The sequence below is a fragment of the Ruditapes philippinarum genome, unplaced genomic scaffold (assembly GCF_026571515.1).
Source record: "Ruditapes philippinarum isolate M1 unplaced genomic scaffold, ASM2657151v2 ctg3119_1_1_1_1, whole genome shotgun sequence".
Classification (NCBI taxonomy): Eukaryota; Metazoa; Mollusca; class Bivalvia; order Venerida; family Veneridae; genus Ruditapes; species Ruditapes philippinarum.
This window is the reverse complement of record NW_026852583.1, coordinates 18306-40371: the sequence shown is the minus strand read 5'-3', so window position 1 is coordinate 40371 and position 22066 is coordinate 18306. Positions and strand designations below refer to the sequence as shown.

General features: G+C 31.2%; 2 protein-coding genes across 3 annotated transcripts; both read left to right on the top strand.

The window, feature by feature from the left end:
• Positions 1 to 980: 980 nt before the first annotated feature.
• LOC132717686 (mucin-2-like) lies at positions 981 to 19390 on the top strand. 2 transcript variants are annotated; one of them, XM_060701223.1, is made up of 13 exons: positions 981 to 1126; positions 4562 to 4600; positions 5239 to 5333; positions 5660 to 5731; positions 6092 to 6254; positions 7758 to 7855; positions 8201 to 8269; positions 9750 to 9870; positions 12517 to 12588; positions 13415 to 13609; positions 14682 to 14723; positions 17123 to 17266; positions 17794 to 19390. In XM_060701223.1, exons 1-13 carry the CDS (start codon positions 1108 to 1110, stop codon positions 19254 to 19256), a joined length of 2592 nt encoding a protein of 863 aa, XP_060557206.1. In that variant the 5' UTR covers positions 981 to 1107; the 3' UTR covers positions 19257 to 19390. The 2 variants fall into 2 exon arrangements, with proteins under 2 accessions (XP_060557206.1, XP_060557215.1); XM_060701232.1 differs by lacking the exon at positions 14682 to 14723 and having other exon boundaries at positions 987 to 1126.
• Positions 19280 to 21745, top strand: LOC132717662 (mucin-2-like). Its single transcript, XM_060701188.1, has 4 exons — positions 19280 to 19808; positions 20040 to 20573; positions 21082 to 21201; positions 21636 to 21745. Exons 1-4 carry the CDS (start codon positions 19280 to 19282, stop codon positions 21743 to 21745), a joined length of 1293 nt encoding a protein of 430 aa, XP_060557171.1.
• Positions 21746 to 22066: the final 321 nt, after the last annotated feature.

Below are 22066 nucleotides of genomic sequence, written 5' to 3'. Positions count from 1 at the left end.
GAAGTGTTTTATTTGAAAGTAAATAAGTGGTCTCAGTCATTAACCTTCGATCTATTTATAAATATCCCATAGCCAATAACGGAAATATTTTGTAAGGGAAAATTATATATTTTTACTATTGAATTATAAAACCTGCCAAACACTTGCAAAAAACATAACTGAAGGTATGCAAATATAATACAAATATCACCCAAAGCTTACACACAAAGTAAGCAAACCCTCTCCAGCTAAAGTATAGTAACACAAAATTTACAAAAGCAATAAATAACAACAACTTCAACAACAACAAATAACATAAACACTAAACGAAAGAAGTAAAAACAGAAAAAAAACAAACAACAAAAAAGACAAAAGAAGAAAAACAAAAACAAACAAAACCAAACAAACGAACAGCAGAAAATAAACACAAACCCACATAAAACCAAGCAAATAATCAAGATAAAACAAAGAACATCATCCCCTCTAACCATTACCGATTTTGGATCCCCTACAAAAAAAGAGTACAAAAGAAACTAATGAAAACCGCCAAGGGAATAAAAGCACACACACATACACGCAACCACGAACACAACCACGAACACAAACACGCACACACGCACGCACACACACACAAACAAAAAATCCTAAAAACCAACAAAAGCACATCAGCGGATTAAGGCAAACAAAGGTGAGGATAAATCCTACAAAAGAGTCTCTAGAGTTCGGTCATGATATGACTTTTTTCGAACTTATATGATAACGAATGTACAAAAGATACATATATTTCTATTCGCACGTTCACGATCGCACGCACACACTTGATGTCTCTACTATACCGGTTTCTTATACGTTGTATGATAAATAAAGCTGGGTTGTTGGCATGTTTGGTGTCACTACAGGTTCTGTGATAGGGAAAATTTGAGGAAAAAGTGAATTTTATCCTTGATATGTCTATGTATGTTTGTTGACATGATCCGCAGCTGTTTTAGCTGAAATACTTGGTTGTTATAATCTTCCTGACAACGAAAATCCTCGTTATCTTTCTCTACACCGCTAAGTATAAAATAATTATACATTTAAATTTAAATAACATAGAGTATATACAGTATGTGAACTAAGAAATGAAATATGTTTAATTCTGGATTGGGTAAGTGAAATTCAATCAATTCAAATGGATATTTAACGAAGTTTAATTGTTAGAGTTGGGTTTTATTACATAACATTGTGAAAATATCACGGATATGTTTTGTGTTTGCGCGAAACGCGATGGAATTAGAATAAATAGGTAAGGAAGTAGTATAAATAGGTACGAAATAAGAATTAATAGGTGCGCAATTTGTATATAAATAGTTACACTTTTAGAATTACTTTTTTCCAGTTTTATTTGATTAAAATATTACAATTAGAAAGCATTTTGAGTACATTAAAGTAACCACACCGTCCGTGTTTGACCTTGTATCCTGCCCTACTTTTGTTTGCAGTCCTACTGAACTCCTTGCAAATGGTCCTGTGTTGCTGGGTCGTGTGGGGGTTGCGTTCACTGAACGCCGCCCTTCCTTGGTGATCTTCTTTTTCATATTTTATTCAGTTAATGAATGTTTCATTTGTATCCGACTTAGCTGGAAAACAATCATATAAAATCAAACGTTAAATAAAGTGACAAGTTCACGCTGAAAAGTTAAATGCCAGCTCGGGTGTTTCCAAACGCCGTTTGATTTGTTTCAGTCCTTACATATATTTTAACTTTCTATTGATACCAGTTAATAGACAAATTCAGCACGTACGTCCTCGAATCCTTTGTTGACTGTAAGCAGGGTAGCTTCTAATGTTTATATTTATTGCCTTCATCGCACAACTTGTTCACAATTTAATATTTAAAGTGCTATACATATTCATTCTAGAATGCGATATAAGTATCAAGTCAAACATATTCATAGCACGGATATTTTTGCTCATCCTGAATCGCTCTACTGAAATCTTATCACAGAAGTTGTTTTTATCGTTTGAAACTTTCTTTGTCTTCTATCGATTTGCATTTTTGATATTAATCTTTTTCAAACTTCAAAGAGAATGAGAACAATCAAGAACTTATCTACCCCCATAATGAATAATCTGAAACTTAATTTATTGCCTGTCGTCATTTTGGATATCAGGTGAACCCGCTTCCAATTATAATAAATGTTGTTTTTGATATTGTAATTGTGACGTGTTATGCTCGCGTACCCAAAGGGAAATATTATTGATAATGGAATTTTGGAAATTTCTTGAATTGATAAGTTAATTTAACAGTATTGCTAGTATATGTGTTATAAAATCTGGCAGCCCACAATTTAACTTGTATGGCATACAGCACAGAGGACCTGGTCATCGCTAATTAAGATTTAAATATCTGTTTAACCTGTAATTGACCGGCAGACGATAGCTTACGATTGACCTGGATAATTTTGTTATACAAGATAAATGCATGGTAACTATGATTTACATTTAACACGTTCTTCTATTCATTACAATTAAATTTGTAGAATGTTAATTCATTAATACAGTTTTTGTATCCTATTAAATTACTTCTTTTTATAAACTGTCGAGATTGCGTATTGGCGATATGCATACAAAATAAATATAACTAAAACATAAAAACCAAATATAGGCCACCATATCGTAGAGTATACAAGCACTGATAAACGGCTGTCAGTATTTCATGTCCTCATATCAGTACACCTATCTTGTTAGCCAGTGAGCTTTATTAAAGTTGACCCAAACATCTTATGAAAGTACTTTTCCCAGTATCGTTAAGTCTAATGCAGCACTCCAGGAAGAAACAAATGCAGATGTCGACTGTACTTATATGTATAAAATAAAATGACTTAAGTATAAGATATAAATATAAGATTCACAATGGTCGACTTGTGAATATATCAGTCAATTTGATAAGCCTGTCAGATTTAGAATACCGACCCATATTAATCTGTTAAACCAGATTATTTAGTATAACTCTTGCAATTGGATTGATGTTAAATTTGCATAGGCACAATATCAGTAGTTCAATTCGTCACTGAAAGAAAAAAATTGTAACATAACTACCGAAGTAGCGATTTGAAAAGTGATGTATTTACACTGTTTTTTATAGTAGAAATGAAAGTATGTGGCCTAATTAAATCGATAGAAACCTATCTAAATACCCAGGTCGATCCTTCAGTCAGCGTCATATTTAGAAACAATGATATTTTTGTGTTAAAATTACTATATATAAACTTTGCATAGATGTGTATGCTTCTCTTAAAACGTTTTGTAATTATAAATGTATTTTATTGAACTAATAACCTTACAAACTAACAGTCTTCAAATAAACACATTAAAAGGTTTGTTATGGAAGAAAAATATGTCGGAGAAAAGTCTAAATTATTTAAAAAAAAACACATTTCATTCATTGTATATCTTTTTATTATGGCTCTGAATAAAAATGTAAAATAAAAAAACAACATCAAAAACATTCATTCAATTATTTCATTTGTTTAACAGATGTATAATAATATCAAATAGCCTTAGGTTTAACTTTATTTAACATTATAACAACATTTAGAAGGAAAATTAGACTGGATTGGAAAACATATAAAACTCTTCAGTAAAGGAAAATTGTCAAAAAAAGAAAAAAATGTTGCGGTTAGATGTAAGGTCTTTGAAAAAAAGAATATTTGATTATTGAATTAGAACTATAGAGAGATGACTGAGGCAACTTATGGAGAAATTTATTTTAAAGGAAGTTATGAAAACTAACGACATACTAATTTCTAAATGTACCTTAATACTGGTATCTGAGGTCACCCAAACACATATGGAAATGTGTCATGAACAATTAACTTGCTAATGATCGGATCGCAAATTTCATCTGTATTTCGTTAATGGTTTGTAAGTATATAACACATAATATTGACTTTCCTTGGGATAGAATTTGAAAACATTATCTTGACTAATTCCGAATTTGACAACCAATCATTTGAAAACTATGTAATGGTGTTTTTGTCCCCTTTATCTATTCAAGGCTTATGTCCGTTTGCTTCTCTTGCCACTTTTTCGGTAGATCTGCAAATGATCAATGTCATAACTCGATAAAACATATACTATAAAGTTATACAGTATTTCTTAGCAAAAAGAAATTGTTAACTATGAATACTATCACTTAGGGACACAAAAACAAACATATCAACATTGATAAATATCTTTTTTATAAATGGCCCAAACTAATGATAACCGAGAAGACAAAATAAAAAATGTGCTTATTGAAAATCTTGTTTATTGCTCGGAACATGCAAAGATTAGTACCCCTTGTCCTTTGCAGGCATATGAAGCAATGATACTTCAAATGAGAAATTTATATTTCAAATACGTTAATTTGATCATATAATCATATAACAGTTCAATTTATCGCCAGTACCTTATCTAGGCAAAAAAGGATAAAATGTGAATATATTTAAACATCAGAGGCGACATTTTAAGGTATTTGGCCCTTTTTTTTTATCAATAAGCTAAACTTGCACGTTATGTTTGCTTGCAATTTATATTTTAGTTTACTTCTTTTTTGTAGTAACGTGCGTGGTAGTTTTAACAGTCCTTGCAATACATGGTAAGTATATTTTTAATTGTTATGCTTAGAACGTCTACATAAGTGATACAATAGAATGGTCAAAAAATCGCCAAAAATGGCATAATTGAAAATTGCAGGTTAGGTTTGAATACGGACGGTAAAAGGTAAATGCATGCTTTTATCTAGTTCTTATAAATTTTAAACTACATAAATTTAGATATTGAAATTAAAATTTTACACATTCACTGATAAGAATAAAAGGAACTTCATATGTTATGTATGTATAAAAAACTGCTACCTTTTGGTTTTTATGTCCAGGATTTTGAACATATTATTCTTATCAAGCAAATGGATTTATTTGTTTGCTCGGTTTGATTAAGCTTGATAATGGTAATTACAAGCTATCTTCCACACCGCCTAACACAGGCTTAAGTAGAATTCAACATTTAACATGAACTGGTAAAAGTTTGAATTTTTAAACATCCGCATTTGTGTTCAAATGGAAGAGAGAATGTAAATTTTCAATTTGTTCTCATGAACACGCTCAATAAAACCAGTTCTACGATTCTTACTATTCATTGCTTTTTCCCTTTATGTACATTGCTCTAAGGGGATCTCCCAGTTCCAGAAATTTGATTTTGACGAATATTATTTGTATAAAAAATTATAACTTTCAGTGAGTGGCCAAAATGTCCTAAAATGTATGTCATGTAATAAAGCCGCACATTTCACGCATTGTGAGGACATGGTAAAATGTGACCCAGATATAGAGGTAAATCTCTTGAATATTTATCTTTGAAATATGTATCTCACTTTGATTTATACTGCTTTTGTACACATTTTTTCTAAGAACAATTTGTCAGTTAAATCTCTATTTGAAAAGTTTTTTTTAATATAATTTAAATACCATGTCATGTGATTTATTTTAAATATCTTTTATATATTTAGCATTGCATACTCTTTTCTGTTTATTGCTTTTAGGTTTATAAAAAGTATGTTCTGTTTTATAAAACATTCACGTTTTGTAGACAATCAATGTCCTGTTAAATGTACATGCACTACATATTTTCCTAATCCTTTCATTTAAACTTATTATAGGTGTGTTATGTAGAAGAAGAAATAGATGTCGGAGGGGAAACTGTAGTGAACGCTGGATGCCGAGAAAAAACGGTCAGTCAATTAAGTCTTGTCACTAGATTAAATGTACCTTGAAAAATTTTACAAAGTTAGAATATTGATTTCTTTAAAATACAAAATAAAATGCATTTTCAAAATGAATCAGATTATCATAAATTGGTTGGTATATATTTTCAAAATCTTATTTTATTAATAAGGACAATGTAGTCATCAAAGCAACACACACTACACTGTACCTGTCTTATTAAATATTTGATTATTTCCCTATCAATTAAGATTTATAAGATACACACGAACATATAACAATAGGAGGAAGGCAATGTTTTAAACATATTATTACCTAAAAAAATACCACTATTTACACTATTTGAAGCTAGAAATAACTCACTTCAGTCGTGTGACGCTGTTGGCTGCTTTGGCGACATATACAAGATAAGCAAAAGGAGCACGAATCAAACATCAGTTGGGACAAACACTGGACAGCTTGATAGAGATATCATATGTCATCATTGTTGTGACGGTGATTTCTGTAATATGTATGGATGTCCCGATTCATGTAAGTAGACAAGGTGAAGATTTCGCTCAGACCTTATTAAACCGACATACTGTAAATTATATTAGAATTCAACACATGAAATAATTTTAAATCTGATGTGGGAGTTGAACCTCTTAGCAATACGTTACACGTGTATGAAAGTCAGTAACCATTCAACAACGGGCATCCATCATAAAACCACATACAATCCTATGGGACTATTCAGTTTACCAGTTGTAAAAAGCACTGATGCACTAAATATAAGGAGGACATTATTTGCAATTCGTTATAATTGACTTCAGACATAGTTTCTAAAAAAAAGACAAAAAAGGCAAACCATTATATAGCAAGTATGTAGACTATTTTTAAGTTTGTCGTGTTGAGTGACATTTCAGGTTCCCATTGACTATCCTTTATTATATTTTATCTTTCATACTGGCTTGAATACGGTTAAGCACGTTAACTAATGATTAATCAAATGTGATCTCCTTAACGCAATATGCAACACAAGTATCTTGTTTGCACAGTGGTCTTTTTATAACTTTAAATAATACACATGGGAGAAACGTGTGTGAGGTAACAAGAATTTTAATCTTTCATCTTAACTGCTTTGTTTTACTTATTTGTAACAGCAGATAACACTGCCGGAATGCAGATCCTTCCTAACTGTAAACTTTGGCTTTATTTTCATGATAACACTGAAAACATTTGGTATTTAAAATGTGTTGACTCCGACTCATTTATAAAAGTTAAATATAGACCCTTCGCGTTGACAAGGTTAAAGTGTGTATATCTGATAAAACAAAACAAGCTACAGTAAGTCTCTTTAGTTAACAGTTTTTTTATGAATTAATCCTAATACTAGTAACCGGGTTTTCTGATAAGTGGATCACGTTATCAACTTTAAGATATTTCAAGCATTACTTCATGTTATGTTTTAATCATATCTATACTCACAAAACAGATTCTATGATTATAATCTAATTAGAAAAAAACATAATATTGCAGAATGTTTTAATCATATTTGATAGATTGTCAATTCATCTTATTTGCATATATTAAATGAAGTACCGATATATCAAATAAGAATAGTTATTTTAGTAAGTCCTTTGACAAAATGAATGTGTTAAAAGACAATAATTAACCATTGTTTGTTTTTTCTTAATTAATCATTTTTGTATTTCTGTATACAATTGAAAAACATTCAAACAATATTTTTTATCATCAAAATCAATGGCTCACTTGTATACACATTATCAACAAATACATGTTAATTATATCAAACCATCGAGGGACTAGTAATCTAAGGACTGCTAGCCGAGAGGGGCTCAAATCCCGTCAGGGGCAAGCCGTTGCTTCCTTGAACAAGAATCTTTACACTCATAAGTACTGGTTGGTTCTAGGAAAGGATGCGAGAGTGTTTCAAAAAGTTTAAAGCTTCCAACACAATCAGACTGAAATAAATTCGTATAAACTTATTATTTTTAACTATATAATATTTTGTTTTCATTGTATGTTCATCAGTTGATGTCAGCCATCTTCCCGGAAATAGATGTTTTGTTTGCGAACACGTTGTAGAGCCGGAGTTTTGTAATGTAATAAAGAACTGCGAGGCAGGCCATGTAAGCACAATATTCTGATATACTGAACTTCATTTCTTATGTTTATGAAGAAGTGTAGCATGAAGGCGGTCACTAACATATCTTAAGAGATATTTTAGTACAAATGTATACCTGAACGCTGGTAAAATGCAATCAACACTAGTAAGTCTTTTTTCCAACGTTACATTTAACACTTTTTATAATTTACATTCGTTGTTATGTATTGTTCAATGAGATCATACTTTTTAATTTACATTTGTTGTTATGTATTGTTCGATGAGATCATACTTTTATAATTTACATTCGTTGTTATACATTGTTTGATGTGATCATACTTTTTTTAAATTTACATTCGTTGTTATACAGTCTTGCGGAAAAGAAATCATGTCATTTGGCTCTGGAGTCAGATACAACTTGTTGTGCATCAGGACACAGGTAAGATGTTTTAAAAGCTCTTGACATAGATACACAATCGATTGTTTTTGAGTGAATGTTCTATGATTTATATTTATCCTTATTAACTTTTACAACATTTAATTTTCTAAGGATAATGAGGACTTTTAATAGCCCCATTATGCCTCATTTTATTTCACAAAATCTTTCAAGTTTTGTTTGGTATCTTGTCACAGTTTCCAAAAAATACTCATTGGCTATATAGATGAACCATCTTTGCTTCTTTTGCTTTGTTTGCAGTTGGTGTAATTATAGTGAATATGGTGAATTAATATTTTGTTATTTAATACCTTCGTTGTTGATTTCCATGATGCATTTTATTTATATAATGAAAATGACAATGACAAAATTTATTTGCTTTTTGGCCTCCAGCCCATGTAAAATATATACAACATATTTACAGAGCATAGTAAGTGCATAAAAATTAACATATTAACCATTTAATACAACAAATTATTAATAATATTGTTATTTATAAATATATTGTTGCAACATTTATCATATTATATATTTTGCAGATATTGTTTTCTTTTTTCATATGCATAATACAAAAAAACAGCGATATATAAGGTTTTAGAGGGAGTCTTGATTCAATTATAGCCATATCTTTTGTCATTTACGAAATAAGCACTTTGAATATAAATCGGCCTTTTATATACTAAGCGACCAAGGGTAATTAGAGATATTTCTTAAATCATTTTTTTCTTCAATTTCTTGTTTTAATAAAACCATACGATAAATGATTCATTATGCCAACCTGCTAGCTATTTATTGCGATTATTTGCACTTAGTATATGTCATTGCTAACTATTCAACGCCTACAAATTCATAAAATGGGTACATGTTATGAATGGAATGTAAATATTTCATAATTAGAAACCTTTATAAAGTCATATTTACACCCAAATATTCAAACTCCAAATCTGAAAGGTCGTCTAAGACTACAAAATTGAGAAAAAAATGTGACAGACTCGATTTGATTGAGCCTATTAATGGACACAAGAGTGTGTGTTAAAGATATTGAATGTACAATGAACATTATACGGCCGCAAAGTGCTTATATCGCTTTTCGAATAATTTATAGAAAACGAAGTGAAGTCCAAACATTTTAAAAAGTTGATACTACAGGGACTATGGTTTCCAATATTTGCACACAATAATATGTGTCGTGATAATTCTGCTTCTTTAAAAAATACTTATTTTTTTAAAATTGACATTCTTAGTGTTGTTTTGTTAGCTCTTTGCACATAATTCATTATAATTAACAGTAATAATGCCATTTGAGTCGTGATATTTGCATAGAATCAACTTTTATTATTATTATTATTATTATAATTATTGTTATTATTATTATTATTATTATCATTATTAGTATTATTATTATTTTTATTATTATTATTATCTAGCCATGACAATTAATACATCACTTTTGTAATTATTAATTATAATTAATTTTATCTAGAAATGCGAACTGCTGAATTTAATCCATAACAACAATGGAAGAAGAAAAAGAAATTACCAGCAAATCGGGGCCGAGTGTTGTGATGGACATCTTTGTAACGGATACACGCCCATGAAAATTGGTACATGTATTTCCTAAATCAAAGCATATGACAGCAACAAAGCTGGGATAATAACAATAATAAAGACTTTCACTTTGGCATGGTTATATTTTCTCGGATATTGAGATACAGAGAAAAAAAAATATGACACTCAATATTTTAGAAATGTTCCAAGTATCTGCATTATGACATATGATTGACACATGATTGATCTTGTTACATTTGGAATAACTATTCTTTTAAATATATAACATGAGTCTATAAAGTTATATATTCTCGATCCTGTCAATACTTTATAACATAGGAAATGTAAAATGTTTCACTCGTGATTCTTTTAAATACGTTTAATTTAGCGAAGATTTAATACATATATCACACCTGAGCGAGGAAGCAAACTGTACAATAAACAGATTTTAGCTTTAAAGAAGACTCCCTGTATAATTATGTCATAGTGCATTACTCATTTCAGAATTTCGTGATTTAACAATTCCTCATCCCAGAATTCGTGATTTAACAATTCCTCATCCCAGAATTTCGTGATTTAACAGTTGTAAATGGTATTGTCGTGAAAGAACATTCTTGATATTGCATATAAAATATCAAGCATTTATTTAGTTCCTTTCATTTTTGTCTGACATTTATATAAGATACGCGGGTCTCACTATTTATTTGTGTTGATCCCAACTCAAATTGCACGTTTTTCTTGTTTCACTGTAAGAGGATATCATAAAAATGTTACTTCGTTTGATTGGTTTCACGGCGCACGGCGAAATAGGAACAATTTGATAAACTCGCGTGTTACAAACATAAAACAACACCAGGGGTCAAAACCACTTCACCTGCTGGAGCTAAAAGATACATAAACCCCAGTTATTCGAACCCGTTTAGTCACCTCTTTCGATCACGCAGGGATAAAAAATGGCTGCAATTATTATTCCTCAACCATTTTAGACAGCCCTTTAGCCACAAGGAAAAATGGTGTCACTTTTACAGTTCTTTTATTATATCTGTACCAACACATATTTGGATGCATTCTGAATATACATACTTTTTTTATCAATGATTATAAAATCAATGAGTATGTTGTATAGTTTTGTTAAATGGTGAATATATAATGATTACACCTGTATTGATACTTGTGTTACTGTGTTAGAATGTTTGCATCGATCACTTACTAAAAATACAGATATTATCTCCAGTATCTGTTAAATATCAGCAATGCAACTTTAAAATCAAAATTCTTGATAATGATTTTAAAGAACAGAACAGAACAGAACAGAACAGAAAGTTTATTTTGACGTATACAAAGTACATAGTCAATTACATTAATACATTCATTCATACATACATATATACAATCACAAAATCAATGGATAGTCTGCAAATTTCTTGAAGGTGAACAGTTTAATCTATTTTGTTTCCTTCAGTATAGGATTTGACATAATCAGTTTAACATATATTACATAGTTTAATATTGTGTTACGAACATGTTGACAAAGATAGCGTGAATTTCACATACATTATTGTGCCACTTGCAATAAAGTTATCTATATATATACGTAATCAACACCAGATACAAGTGAATTACCAACTATAGTATCACACTATATACTATATTGAAAGGGAATAGTACTCCAAAACTACAGTTAACCTTAAACGAAACGAAAGGGAAGGTTAACAATTGGCTATTCCAAAAATATTTCAATTGCAAAGTTGTAATTTAAGAAAAAGCCTTACGACTAACTTGGGTCATATGACAAAATAATCTACTTAATACATTTCTTAACTGTGCACAGTCATAAGACATATAACTAATAATCTATTTAATTAGAACTGTACGGTTGACCAGAAACATCCATATAAAGTTTGCTATCTTTTGTTTGGCTTACTTATAATATATTTTCATAACTAAATATAACTCATCATCTATTAAATTAGAACTGTACGGTTGACCAGAAACATCCATATAAACACTATTAAGCGTATAATAAATAACATCTTATTTACAACATCAAACTATAAACATACATATATACAAACTAACACAGTCTGGTTGACCAAAGCAACCATATAAACACTAACCGGCATATAATAAATAGCACGTTCAATATTTCAAGACAATTTTTCACTAATTCGTAATATTAATAATCGAATTTCTTACAGACATTGCGTTTTTACAGTATAACCCTAATTTATAAAGAGCAGTCTTATTTTCTGTTTGTAACAATTCTAAAAACTTATATACACTTGGTTTGATATAATAATATTTTGCTATAATTTTTTTACGTAAATCTGAATAGATAGGGCATATAATAACAAAGTGGTATTCATCTTCTAAATCTAGTGAATGGCAACATTGACAATATCTTTCGTTTCTAGGTAATCTATTTCTGGCAAACCTTCCAGTTTGAATTCTTAGACAGATTTTAAACAGATCATGCTTGTTTATGACACATCTGCGTGTGTTAAAAAATCACACTTTTCGTGTTCAAATGATAAATACTGCTTAAGCCGGTTCTATGGGGTGTAGACAGTAGCTTGTAATTACCACTACCGTCCGTGAACAGGCTGAATCAAACTGAGTCTACAATATTTTTGTATCTTTTTATTCAATTTTGTCGTTTTGGACGTTTTAAAAGATTCACATTTTCTCTGTTTTTTTAAAAGAATCTCCATCGATGAATTCTGCTACGTACAAGTGTCCACCAAGAGGAACCAATTCAAACCCAATTACATCAGGTACACAGTTTATGCTGATTTGAATTTGGTGCATTGTAAAACTAATTTAACGCACCATTGTTTAAATATAGATAGATACATATAAATATTTTAACTGCATTATAAACAGCTTTATTCTATAAACTGGTAGGTTATTTTTCATGAAGAAAATTTACTTGTTGATTCATCTGGTAGATAAATGTTTACAAGCAAGGTTAGAATGCACATGTCCACGTGACTTTTTATTGTCATTAATTATTACAAATGTATTAGTCTCATGATTTTGTATTGTAAATATGCAAACTTGGATATATATTCAATAACACTTGAAACTTGAAAAATAGTACTTATGATGTAGTTAATTAGATAACTGATGCCAGCGTGTTAGTGTTGAAGATTGCATACCGCTTAAATCGGTGCTAGGGGGCGTAAGAGATGTGTGTAATTTTACAACTTCTCACACGAACACAATCAAACCGAGTATGCAATTTGCATGAGTTTATCTTTTATCATATCGCTAGTTATATATAAACAATTTTTTTATTATCAAGAAATTTAAATAAAAAGTAAACTATCGCGTAGTTAATACTCTTCTATGTGTTTTAAGAGTAAACTTACCAATATTTGCATAAGAAAAAAATACAGAATTTTCCAGTTTGAAAGTGGAAACTTTCCCGCTTGCAACTGAGTATAACTAACATTCCAGTTAATCTGCGTATTCATCATGTCAACCAAAGATTGTTCATAACAATTTGATATTTCTTTCTATAATGGTTGACCATTCTTCGTCTATACTTTTCGTGCAAAAAATATTTATTAAATACTTATTTTTTTATTCATGAAACAGCTATACACACAACTGTTGTTACGACTTTACCATCAACATTGTCATCATCATCAACTACACCATCAACAACAACTGCTGTATGTGAAGACATTGATCCTGACTGTGACGCATATCCAGTTGATTATATATGTGTTGGCAACTATAAACTATGGGCTGAGCAACACTGCGCAAAATATTGCAGTTTTTGTGGATCAAGTAAGAGTCCTGTAAAACAGAAGTTGAAGATGAATATCACAGCTTAATAAAAAGCTTTATATTAGCCGTAATGGCTATTGTTGAATATTCTTACGCATTCTTGCACTATTGCTTGCTGCATTAGACTGTGAGATTTGCTGTTCATAAGAATTCTTTTACTGTGCTTAATACAAATAAACCTTGGCACATCTTCTTTTTTAAAATAAATTTCTACTTCGGCGGCTGCTTGTTTCATTTACGTACATTGTCATCACTTTTGTCAGCTTTTTACAGTATATTATTTACAATGAATGACACTTAAAGAATAGTAACAGATGGCTCGTTTATGAATCATAATAAGAATCGTCTTTTGTCAAATATATTTGTAAGTGTCTGGCTTTGAGAGCACCTGTGTGTCAACCTAGAACACGGTCAATCAGAACTAAAAGTATAATAACTTACTTGGAAATCGGAACCAGAATATAGCAATGCTATAACATAATATTTACTTTACTTCTGTTGGTTTTAGATTATCCAAAATTGTTAGAAATTGTGATATAATCTGGAACAATATAGCTTATATTTAAATGTCTTTAGAATTAAAACATCTTTTTATTACTTTTCTTAAATTGACGGCAATAAAATGTCGGATAAGTTTTACTCAAAGTGACGTTTAATATATCTATCTATGTATTACATAGATAATATGTTATATTTTTCTCTTTCCAAACAATCAGGCCAAATAACATTTCTATTATATCAGGTAAATGTTGATCTTATGACTACTGTACAACCGCATGCTTCCTGTAAATGAAAATTTTATTCATATTAAAATCTGTACGACCCTTTTCTCTTCGTATACTTTACAGCAAATTCGTTTACATTAGAGTAAGAAGTCAATTTTATTCAACTATAATATCAATTTCATTTAATTAAGTGGCCCAATTTAAAGTAAGAGGTCAATTTCATTATACTGAAAGGCTAATTGTATTAAACTAAGAGAACAGGGTCGTTGCAATGTAATACATACCCAAGAAAAACAAATCTGGAGAGCAGCAGAGCTTGCTTGTATTGTACTGTTTTTGGTTTACAGGAAGCTCGACGCTGATGGACAATCAAACTTCAAACACCGAACGTATGTTGCTAGACCAGTCACAGACATTATGCATCATGATTATTTTGCATTTATATCTCACATATGCATACTAGGGGGCTGCTATCTGCTTTTGACATATCTATTGTATGTTTTGCGCCATTAAACAATTATAGACGGATTTAATGTGCTTCTTTTTGACATTGTTCATCCAGATGATTTTTTATCTTCTTGGTATTTTATATTTTCAACATAATGTTATCTTAATTTGAGCTACAGTGTTACTTCTGAAAACCGAATACCCATGATACTAGACAAAGCATTAGTATCTTGGAAGTTTACAGAAATCAAGTGATACGTTTATTCAATCTTATTATGACCTATAATTGACTATGTCGATATTACAGTATTAGGTTAATACAATCATATCCTAAATTATGTTTGGTGCTGTTCTAGCAATTATGTAATGATTTTGTTTACTATATACTTCTAATTTTCTTTCTTTTCAACTTTAATCGGATGCTTGACATGCATGACAGGTTGTTATTCTTAAAATAAATAGTCAATGATAATTGTGAGATACTTACAATTTACAGGGTTTTATAATTTGAAGTAGAGTAAACATTTACATCCTTTTCAATTTCCTGATTTTAGAAGTAAAGTTAAATTGATACAATCAAAATGTTATCAGAAATCGTTCGGAATTCAAAATATAGGAGTTCCCTTAGTATTATTCGGATTTCAGAAGTTTGTGGATGACAAAAGTTCCGGAATTCAGGAGTTACACTGAAATTGAAACGTAGTGCTCTATTATTAGATTACATACATTTTTTTATAATTGAAACTGAAGAATGTCTAACCAGTCTAGCAAAAATAGGCTGAACTATTAAAAAAAGTAACTGGTCAATGATTTGTTGTTGTGATATTTTATTGGATTAGCTTTTGAAACAAACTGACATCTTAAATACTGTACGACATGGAACTTTGCGTTCGTTTTTTACTAGAAATATTTTGTCTGAATATATTTTGGTCAACTTCAACCATACTTTTTACAACAGCAGCAAGATTATAAGAAAATCTTCCTAAGTGTTTATAAGACAATTTGATACCGGCACAATATTTTTGGATAAATGATTATGAAAAACTTCAGACAAAAGTAGAATCCAATGTATACATGTAGCAAATAAAACAAGATATCAGGAAAAGGTATTCAAGAATTATTTATTTACATTTATTAGACTTTGTAAAAACAATATTGTATTCATTATCTGTAATTTCTTTTTTTCATTCTAATTGGTGCTTATATGTAGAAAACCTAAACCATTCTTAGTGTATTCAAGTCTAATATCATTTGTGTGTATATAATTGTGCTAATAATTTAACTCCTTGTTCTGGACAATTGTGAAGTAAATTAAAATTGCTGTGATATTACAATTTTATAGTATATGTATTCACATACTATGTATTCACATACTTTAAAAGATATTTATGACCTTTGGTACAGTAATTCAGTAGTAAGTATCTCGCGTCATTTAATTCAAGCTTACACATTTTCTGGACATCATGGTCTGGTGGCAACTTTAAACAAATTTTCTTGAAAGTTATCAAGTTAAATGGTTGTATGCGAAGAACATCAGATATGACGTAAGATATACAACACATCACGCTGTCCATTATAAAAGTTGTTACATGATAGATATTGGACAAACAGATTAATATTGGACAACTGCATGTACTGTACTAATGCAGAAAAATTGAGATAATAGCAGTTATTGAAGATAATAGTATAAAAACAACATTTGATGAAACAGACCCTGAATATTGATGGTACGAGCAAAAGTTGAGTCCTTTTCTAATGCAGCTTGTTTACAGTGGCCCTGTTGATGTTTTCAAAAATTATATATTCATTTAGAAACTTTTTAATATTTTTTTTGTGTTTGTTGATGGTTTTAATATTTACTATACTTATAGTTATACCTTTTATCGCACAAAGACAGCACCGACGGTATTGGTAGTAATATTTTACTCTATTCTTAAATAAGGAACGCAATTAATGTCCAACATTGTCCCAAGTTTAATATTTTGTCATTATTTGCACCCTGTAAATGAATGCTGACATGTTTTTTCTTATAATTAACTACTCCAGGTATGAATTTAATCGAATATTTCACATTATGATTAATGTCATGTTAAAGTAATTTACTGGTTTTATAAAGTTTGTTAACTTGAAGTCAAAACTTGTAAGTAACAATCTAGTATGGTCATCTTTAAATAAATTTTCGGTATCTAATTCATGAAAGTGATTATTACTTTAATCTGAAATTTTAACTGATAATGTATTCCGAAATTTCATTCTAAAGAATCATGTATTTATTTATTTAGCATTTGATATTACATTATACTAAAATAAAAAGAACAAAATATGCGTCTACTTATTCCAGCAACATTAAGGACAACACAACCACCCGCTGTGTGCGAAGATTTAGATCCAGATTGTGCGGATTATGGTCATGACTACATATGTAAAGGCAACTACATACCCTGGTCCACCATTCACTGCAATAAATTCTGCGGCTTCTGTATTGGTGAGAAACATTTTCTTACGCTTCACGTATTCTTCACATCAGATGCATGCAATATTTGATCACCTTTCCATTCACTAGACTTTTTTTTAATGATTACATATTTTTAACTTAAAATTGCACTGAAACGTCTGAAAACTGAAAAGTCTGTGAGTTGTATATCATCAAGAAAATCATTAATCCGGCAATTGAAGACACATTTTTTATTTTTAAATATCACAAAAGTATTTTACATATAATTTGTATACTGTATTAAAATACAATATGCCCTCATTTGCAATAACCGTAGCTAATATGCACTGTGCACCTTATCATGACTTTTTGAATTCTGGAAGCATTTGATATCATAAAGAACTTACAAAGGTCTGTTTATATGTCATAAATATTTTTGTTTGTAATTTTGATTGAAATTCAAAAGGAGTTCAAATATATATTTAACTTAAAAATATGCTTTTTTATTTGAAATAGATATCATTTAGCTCATTAAATTTCGCAAAAATGTTGTATCATATTTTTTCCCTGGATTTTAGGAACCAGTTCACTGAATACGACAACTCGGATAACGACAACACATTCGTCAACCCTACCATCAACTACAACAGTTACAGTGTCTACTTTGAATATAACAACACCAATAAAAATATTAACCTCCACCACCACAAATCTTACAACTGCGGAAACCAAAACAAGTCCTAGCGCAACAACATCTTTGCCTTCAACAACATCGTTTTCCATGATGATATCAACACCACAAGTGGCTGATGCTACAACTTCAACTACAAACATAAATACTACAACAGATTCAACTACAAGCATGCCTACTTCATCAACGCCTGCCACAACAATGCCAAGTACAATAAGAACTAGCAACATGCCCACTACAACAATTACTCAAATCATGCCAAATACAACTGCACCCAAAACAACAACGACCATTATAACAACATCCACTTCAACCATGCCCTCTTCAACAACCTCCCATACAAAAACAACCCCTTCAACAATAAGCAATAGCTACATGCCCGCTTCAACAAGTACTCAAACTATGCAAAATACAACTGCACCCACAACAACCATACCCTCTTCCACAACGTCCTCTACAAAAACACCCGCTACAACAACTTTTTCTACAACAGTACCCTCTACAAGCATGTCCTTTACACTGACATCCCTTATAACAAAGCAAACTACAAATATGCCCTCTATAATAAAAACAACAACTATGCCAACTACAACAGCTGCTACTGAAACAACGCAAACTACAGATATGCCCTCTACAACAAGAACAACAACAATGCCGACTACAACAACTCCTATTAAAGCAACGCAAACTACAAATATGACCTCTACAACAAGAACAACAACAATGCCAACTACAACAACTCCTACTGAAGCAACGCAAACTACAAATATGCCCTCTACAACAAGAAGAACAACAACAATGCCAACTACAACAACTCCTACTGAAGCAACGCAAACTACAGATATGCCCTCTACAACAAGAACAACAACAATGTCAACTACAACAACTCCTATTAAAGCAACGCAAACTACAAATATGACCTCTACAACAAGAACAACAACAATGCCAACTACAACAACTCCTACTGAAGCAACGCAAACTACAGATATGCCCTCTACAACAAGAACAAAAACTATGCCAACTACAACAACTTCTACTGAAGCAACGCAAACTACAAATATGCCCTCTACAACAAAACAACAACAATGTCAACTACAACAACTCCTACTGAAACAACGCAAACTACAGATATGCCCTCTACAACAAGAACAACAACAATGCCAACTACAACAGCTCCGACTGAAAGAACGCAAACTACAAATATGCCCTCTACAACAAGAACAACAACTATGCCAACTACAACAACTCCTACTGAAACAACGCAAACTACAGATATGCCCTCTACAACAAGAACAACAACTATGCCAACTACAACAACTCCTACTGAAACAACGCAAACTACAAATATGACCTCTACAACAAGAACAACAACAATGTCAACTACAACAACTCCTACTGAAACAATGCAAACTACAGATATGCCCTCTACAACAAGAACAACAACATTGTCATCTACAACAACTCCTCCTGAAAGAACGCAAACTACAGATATGCCCTCTACAACAAGAACAACAACTATGCGAACTACAACAGCTCCTACTGAAACAACGCAAACTACAAATATGACCTTTACAACAATTGCAGAAATTACAACGCAAACTACAACCATGCCCTCTACAACAAGTACTACAACCATGCCCTCTATTTCCAGTATTACAACCATGTCAGCTTCACCAACGCCTACTTCAACAAGAACTACAAACCTGACCACTGCAATAACGCCAGCTACCAAAACAGCATCCACTACTCAGTCTTCAACAACACCGCCGTCATATATGTCAACGACAACAATGAAAACTACAACACTGCACACTGCAATTATGCCCAACGCAGCAGGCACTAAAACCATGAATACAACAGAAATGCCCACTGTAAAAACAACTAATACAAGCTCTGCTTTAAGTATGCCAACTACAAATGTGCACACTACAACCATGCCTAATAAATCAGCACCCGAAACTATGTCTCCAAGAACAATGTTCACGTCATCTATGCCCATTACAACAACACCTTCAACAAACATGCCAACAACAACAATAAACAATACAAACTTTCAAATATTAACAAATTCAACAACAACTGTAAGTACTGCAAATTCCACTACAAACATGTTCACAACAATATCCCTTATAGCCATGCTCACTAGACAAGCAAGTAGTACATTAATGCCTATAACAACAACGGGTAACGAAAAAATAATTTCTGCAAACACAAGTACAACAATTAAACCCCTTACTTCATCGTCATCAAGAAACGTGCCTACTACCACAACGTCAACAACAATTTTCCCCACAATAACAGCGTCTCGAAGAACATTTTTAACTGAAGCAAGTACAAAAAACATGTCAGCGACTACGTCACCGTCCACTACAAAAATGCCAGTCAAAATAACCTCTGCTTCAACAATACCCAGTACAACAACGAACTCTACAACCATATCTACCCCAGAACAATCCAACACAACGTCTTCACAGGCAGGCATCTCAACCATTACTATTCCTATAAAAACAGCAGTTACTGTAACAACACCCTTTATATCTGATTCAACTAACAAATCTACCACAGCCCCGATGTCCATCGCAGTTTCATCTACGCGTTCTTCCGCAACTAATCCAGCAACAATCTTCAATACTACAATTCTGCCAAACATGACAGGAACTTTACAAGGTAACACAATCTCGGGTTTGGTGTTTCTCTATTTTTGCTAAAACTAAACGTGGTATCATTCTTTATGAAATGTTATGTGATTTTCTAATTGTTTGAAACATGCCCTTTAAAATAATAAAATAAACATTAATTTTTTTTCAGCATCTTCAGTTTCATCATATGAGTTTTTGAAATAAAAAAAGAAAGAAAACTAAATGAGGCATTATCGTACGTAACTCTGAATAGAAAGCCTACAACATTACATTTTATTCAATCATTCAAAGCAGTATAGATAGTACTATTCATTGTAATGAGGCAATAAGTATTTACCTTAGAGTTTGAGCAAAATATAAAACGTTTTACTTCAATCGTGTTACACCAATAATTTCCCATCTTTTGTAAATAGAAAATTTGACTTGTGTATTTTTCATGTTTTGATAAATGGTATTGAATGCCTTCCGTACAAAGTGTAAGACATAGAAAATATTTTATAAAATGTTACCTTTGCATTCCTTTGTCTACTTTTCAGATCAGGTTTGTGGCAATGTGTTGATAGACTGTGATAAGTACGCAGTCGAATTATGTACTGACCTTGGTCAAACAGAATGGATGTGGGACAACTGTAGGGGATACTGCAAAATGTGTTTACGTGAGACCTCTTCTTATATTTAAAAAAGATATATAATTTTTATCACTAAAATAGATAGGTTTTGATATCTTAAATCTTTGATTTTACTTTTGAAAGCCTTATTTTTGCTAGTAGACTAAGACGTTTGTATCTGACAGCAACCAGTTCTTTGGACTGTAACTTGCATATTCTGTACCGTCCATGAACAAGCTCTGCAACATTTTCAATTTTGCCGTGTTTGTTTTCTCTTGTGATTCTTTTTTTCTTTATCGAGCAATCTAGTTTAAAAAAATTCAATATCTCGCCGCATTTCGCCATGGTTTTGAAACAACGAGAAATATTTTTTTCTTAATGATTACATCTTACATACTATAAGGTATGAACATACAATTTTGATATCAGAAACTGAATACTTAAGGTTTTCTTCTACTAAGATTCCGTTTTTATATTTACAGAAAAAAGACCGTGTCTAGATTACCATCCTGATTGTGCCAGCTTAAAGGACACGATTTGCAGTGATCCTGTTAAGAGTTTGGAATGTAAAGATACCTGTGGTATTTGTTAATGCAAAACAAACTTTAAATATTGGGTTTTTGAGCGTTGTTTAAAGTGTGAAAATAGGTTATTTTTTTCAATAATTTTGGTTGTCATTTCATAATAATAGCATTGTTTTGTTTTGATCGTAAGTTATTCTTAATCACTCACATCCCCATCACAACATTTTTGGCATACATGTATTTCTATAATCCACTAACATTGAATACTTAGCAATACACTTTTCTGAAAAACATAAGCGTATGTCCTTGGAATATCTGTTGCAATATTCAGATAATATTCTGTGTCTGATATTCATTTTTGCAACCTCTTAATTTTGAAATAAATTGTT

Excerpts from the sequence above, each read along its gene's own strand:
- LOC132717686 (XM_060701223.1), top strand. Across the intron at positions 4,601-5,238 it reads AACAGTCCTTGCAATACATG|TGAGTGGCCAAAATGTCCTA; the intron begins GTAAGTATATTT and ends TATAACTTTCAG. Across the intron at positions 6,255-7,757 it reads GTATGGATGTCCCGATTCAT|TTGATGTCAGCCATCTTCCC; the intron begins GTAAGTAGACAA and ends TATGTTCATCAG.
- LOC132717662 (XM_060701188.1), top strand. The coding sequence starts at position 19,280 with ATGTCAACTACAACAACTCCTACTGAAACAATGCAAACTACAGATATG. Across the intron at positions 19,809-20,039 it reads TAATACAAGCTCTGCTTTAA|CCATGCTCACTAGACAAGCA; the intron begins GTATGCCAACTA and ends TATCCCTTATAG. Across the intron at positions 21,202-21,635 it reads ATACTGCAAAATGTGTTTAC|AAAAAAGACCGTGTCTAGAT; the intron begins GTGAGACCTCTT and ends TTATATTTACAG.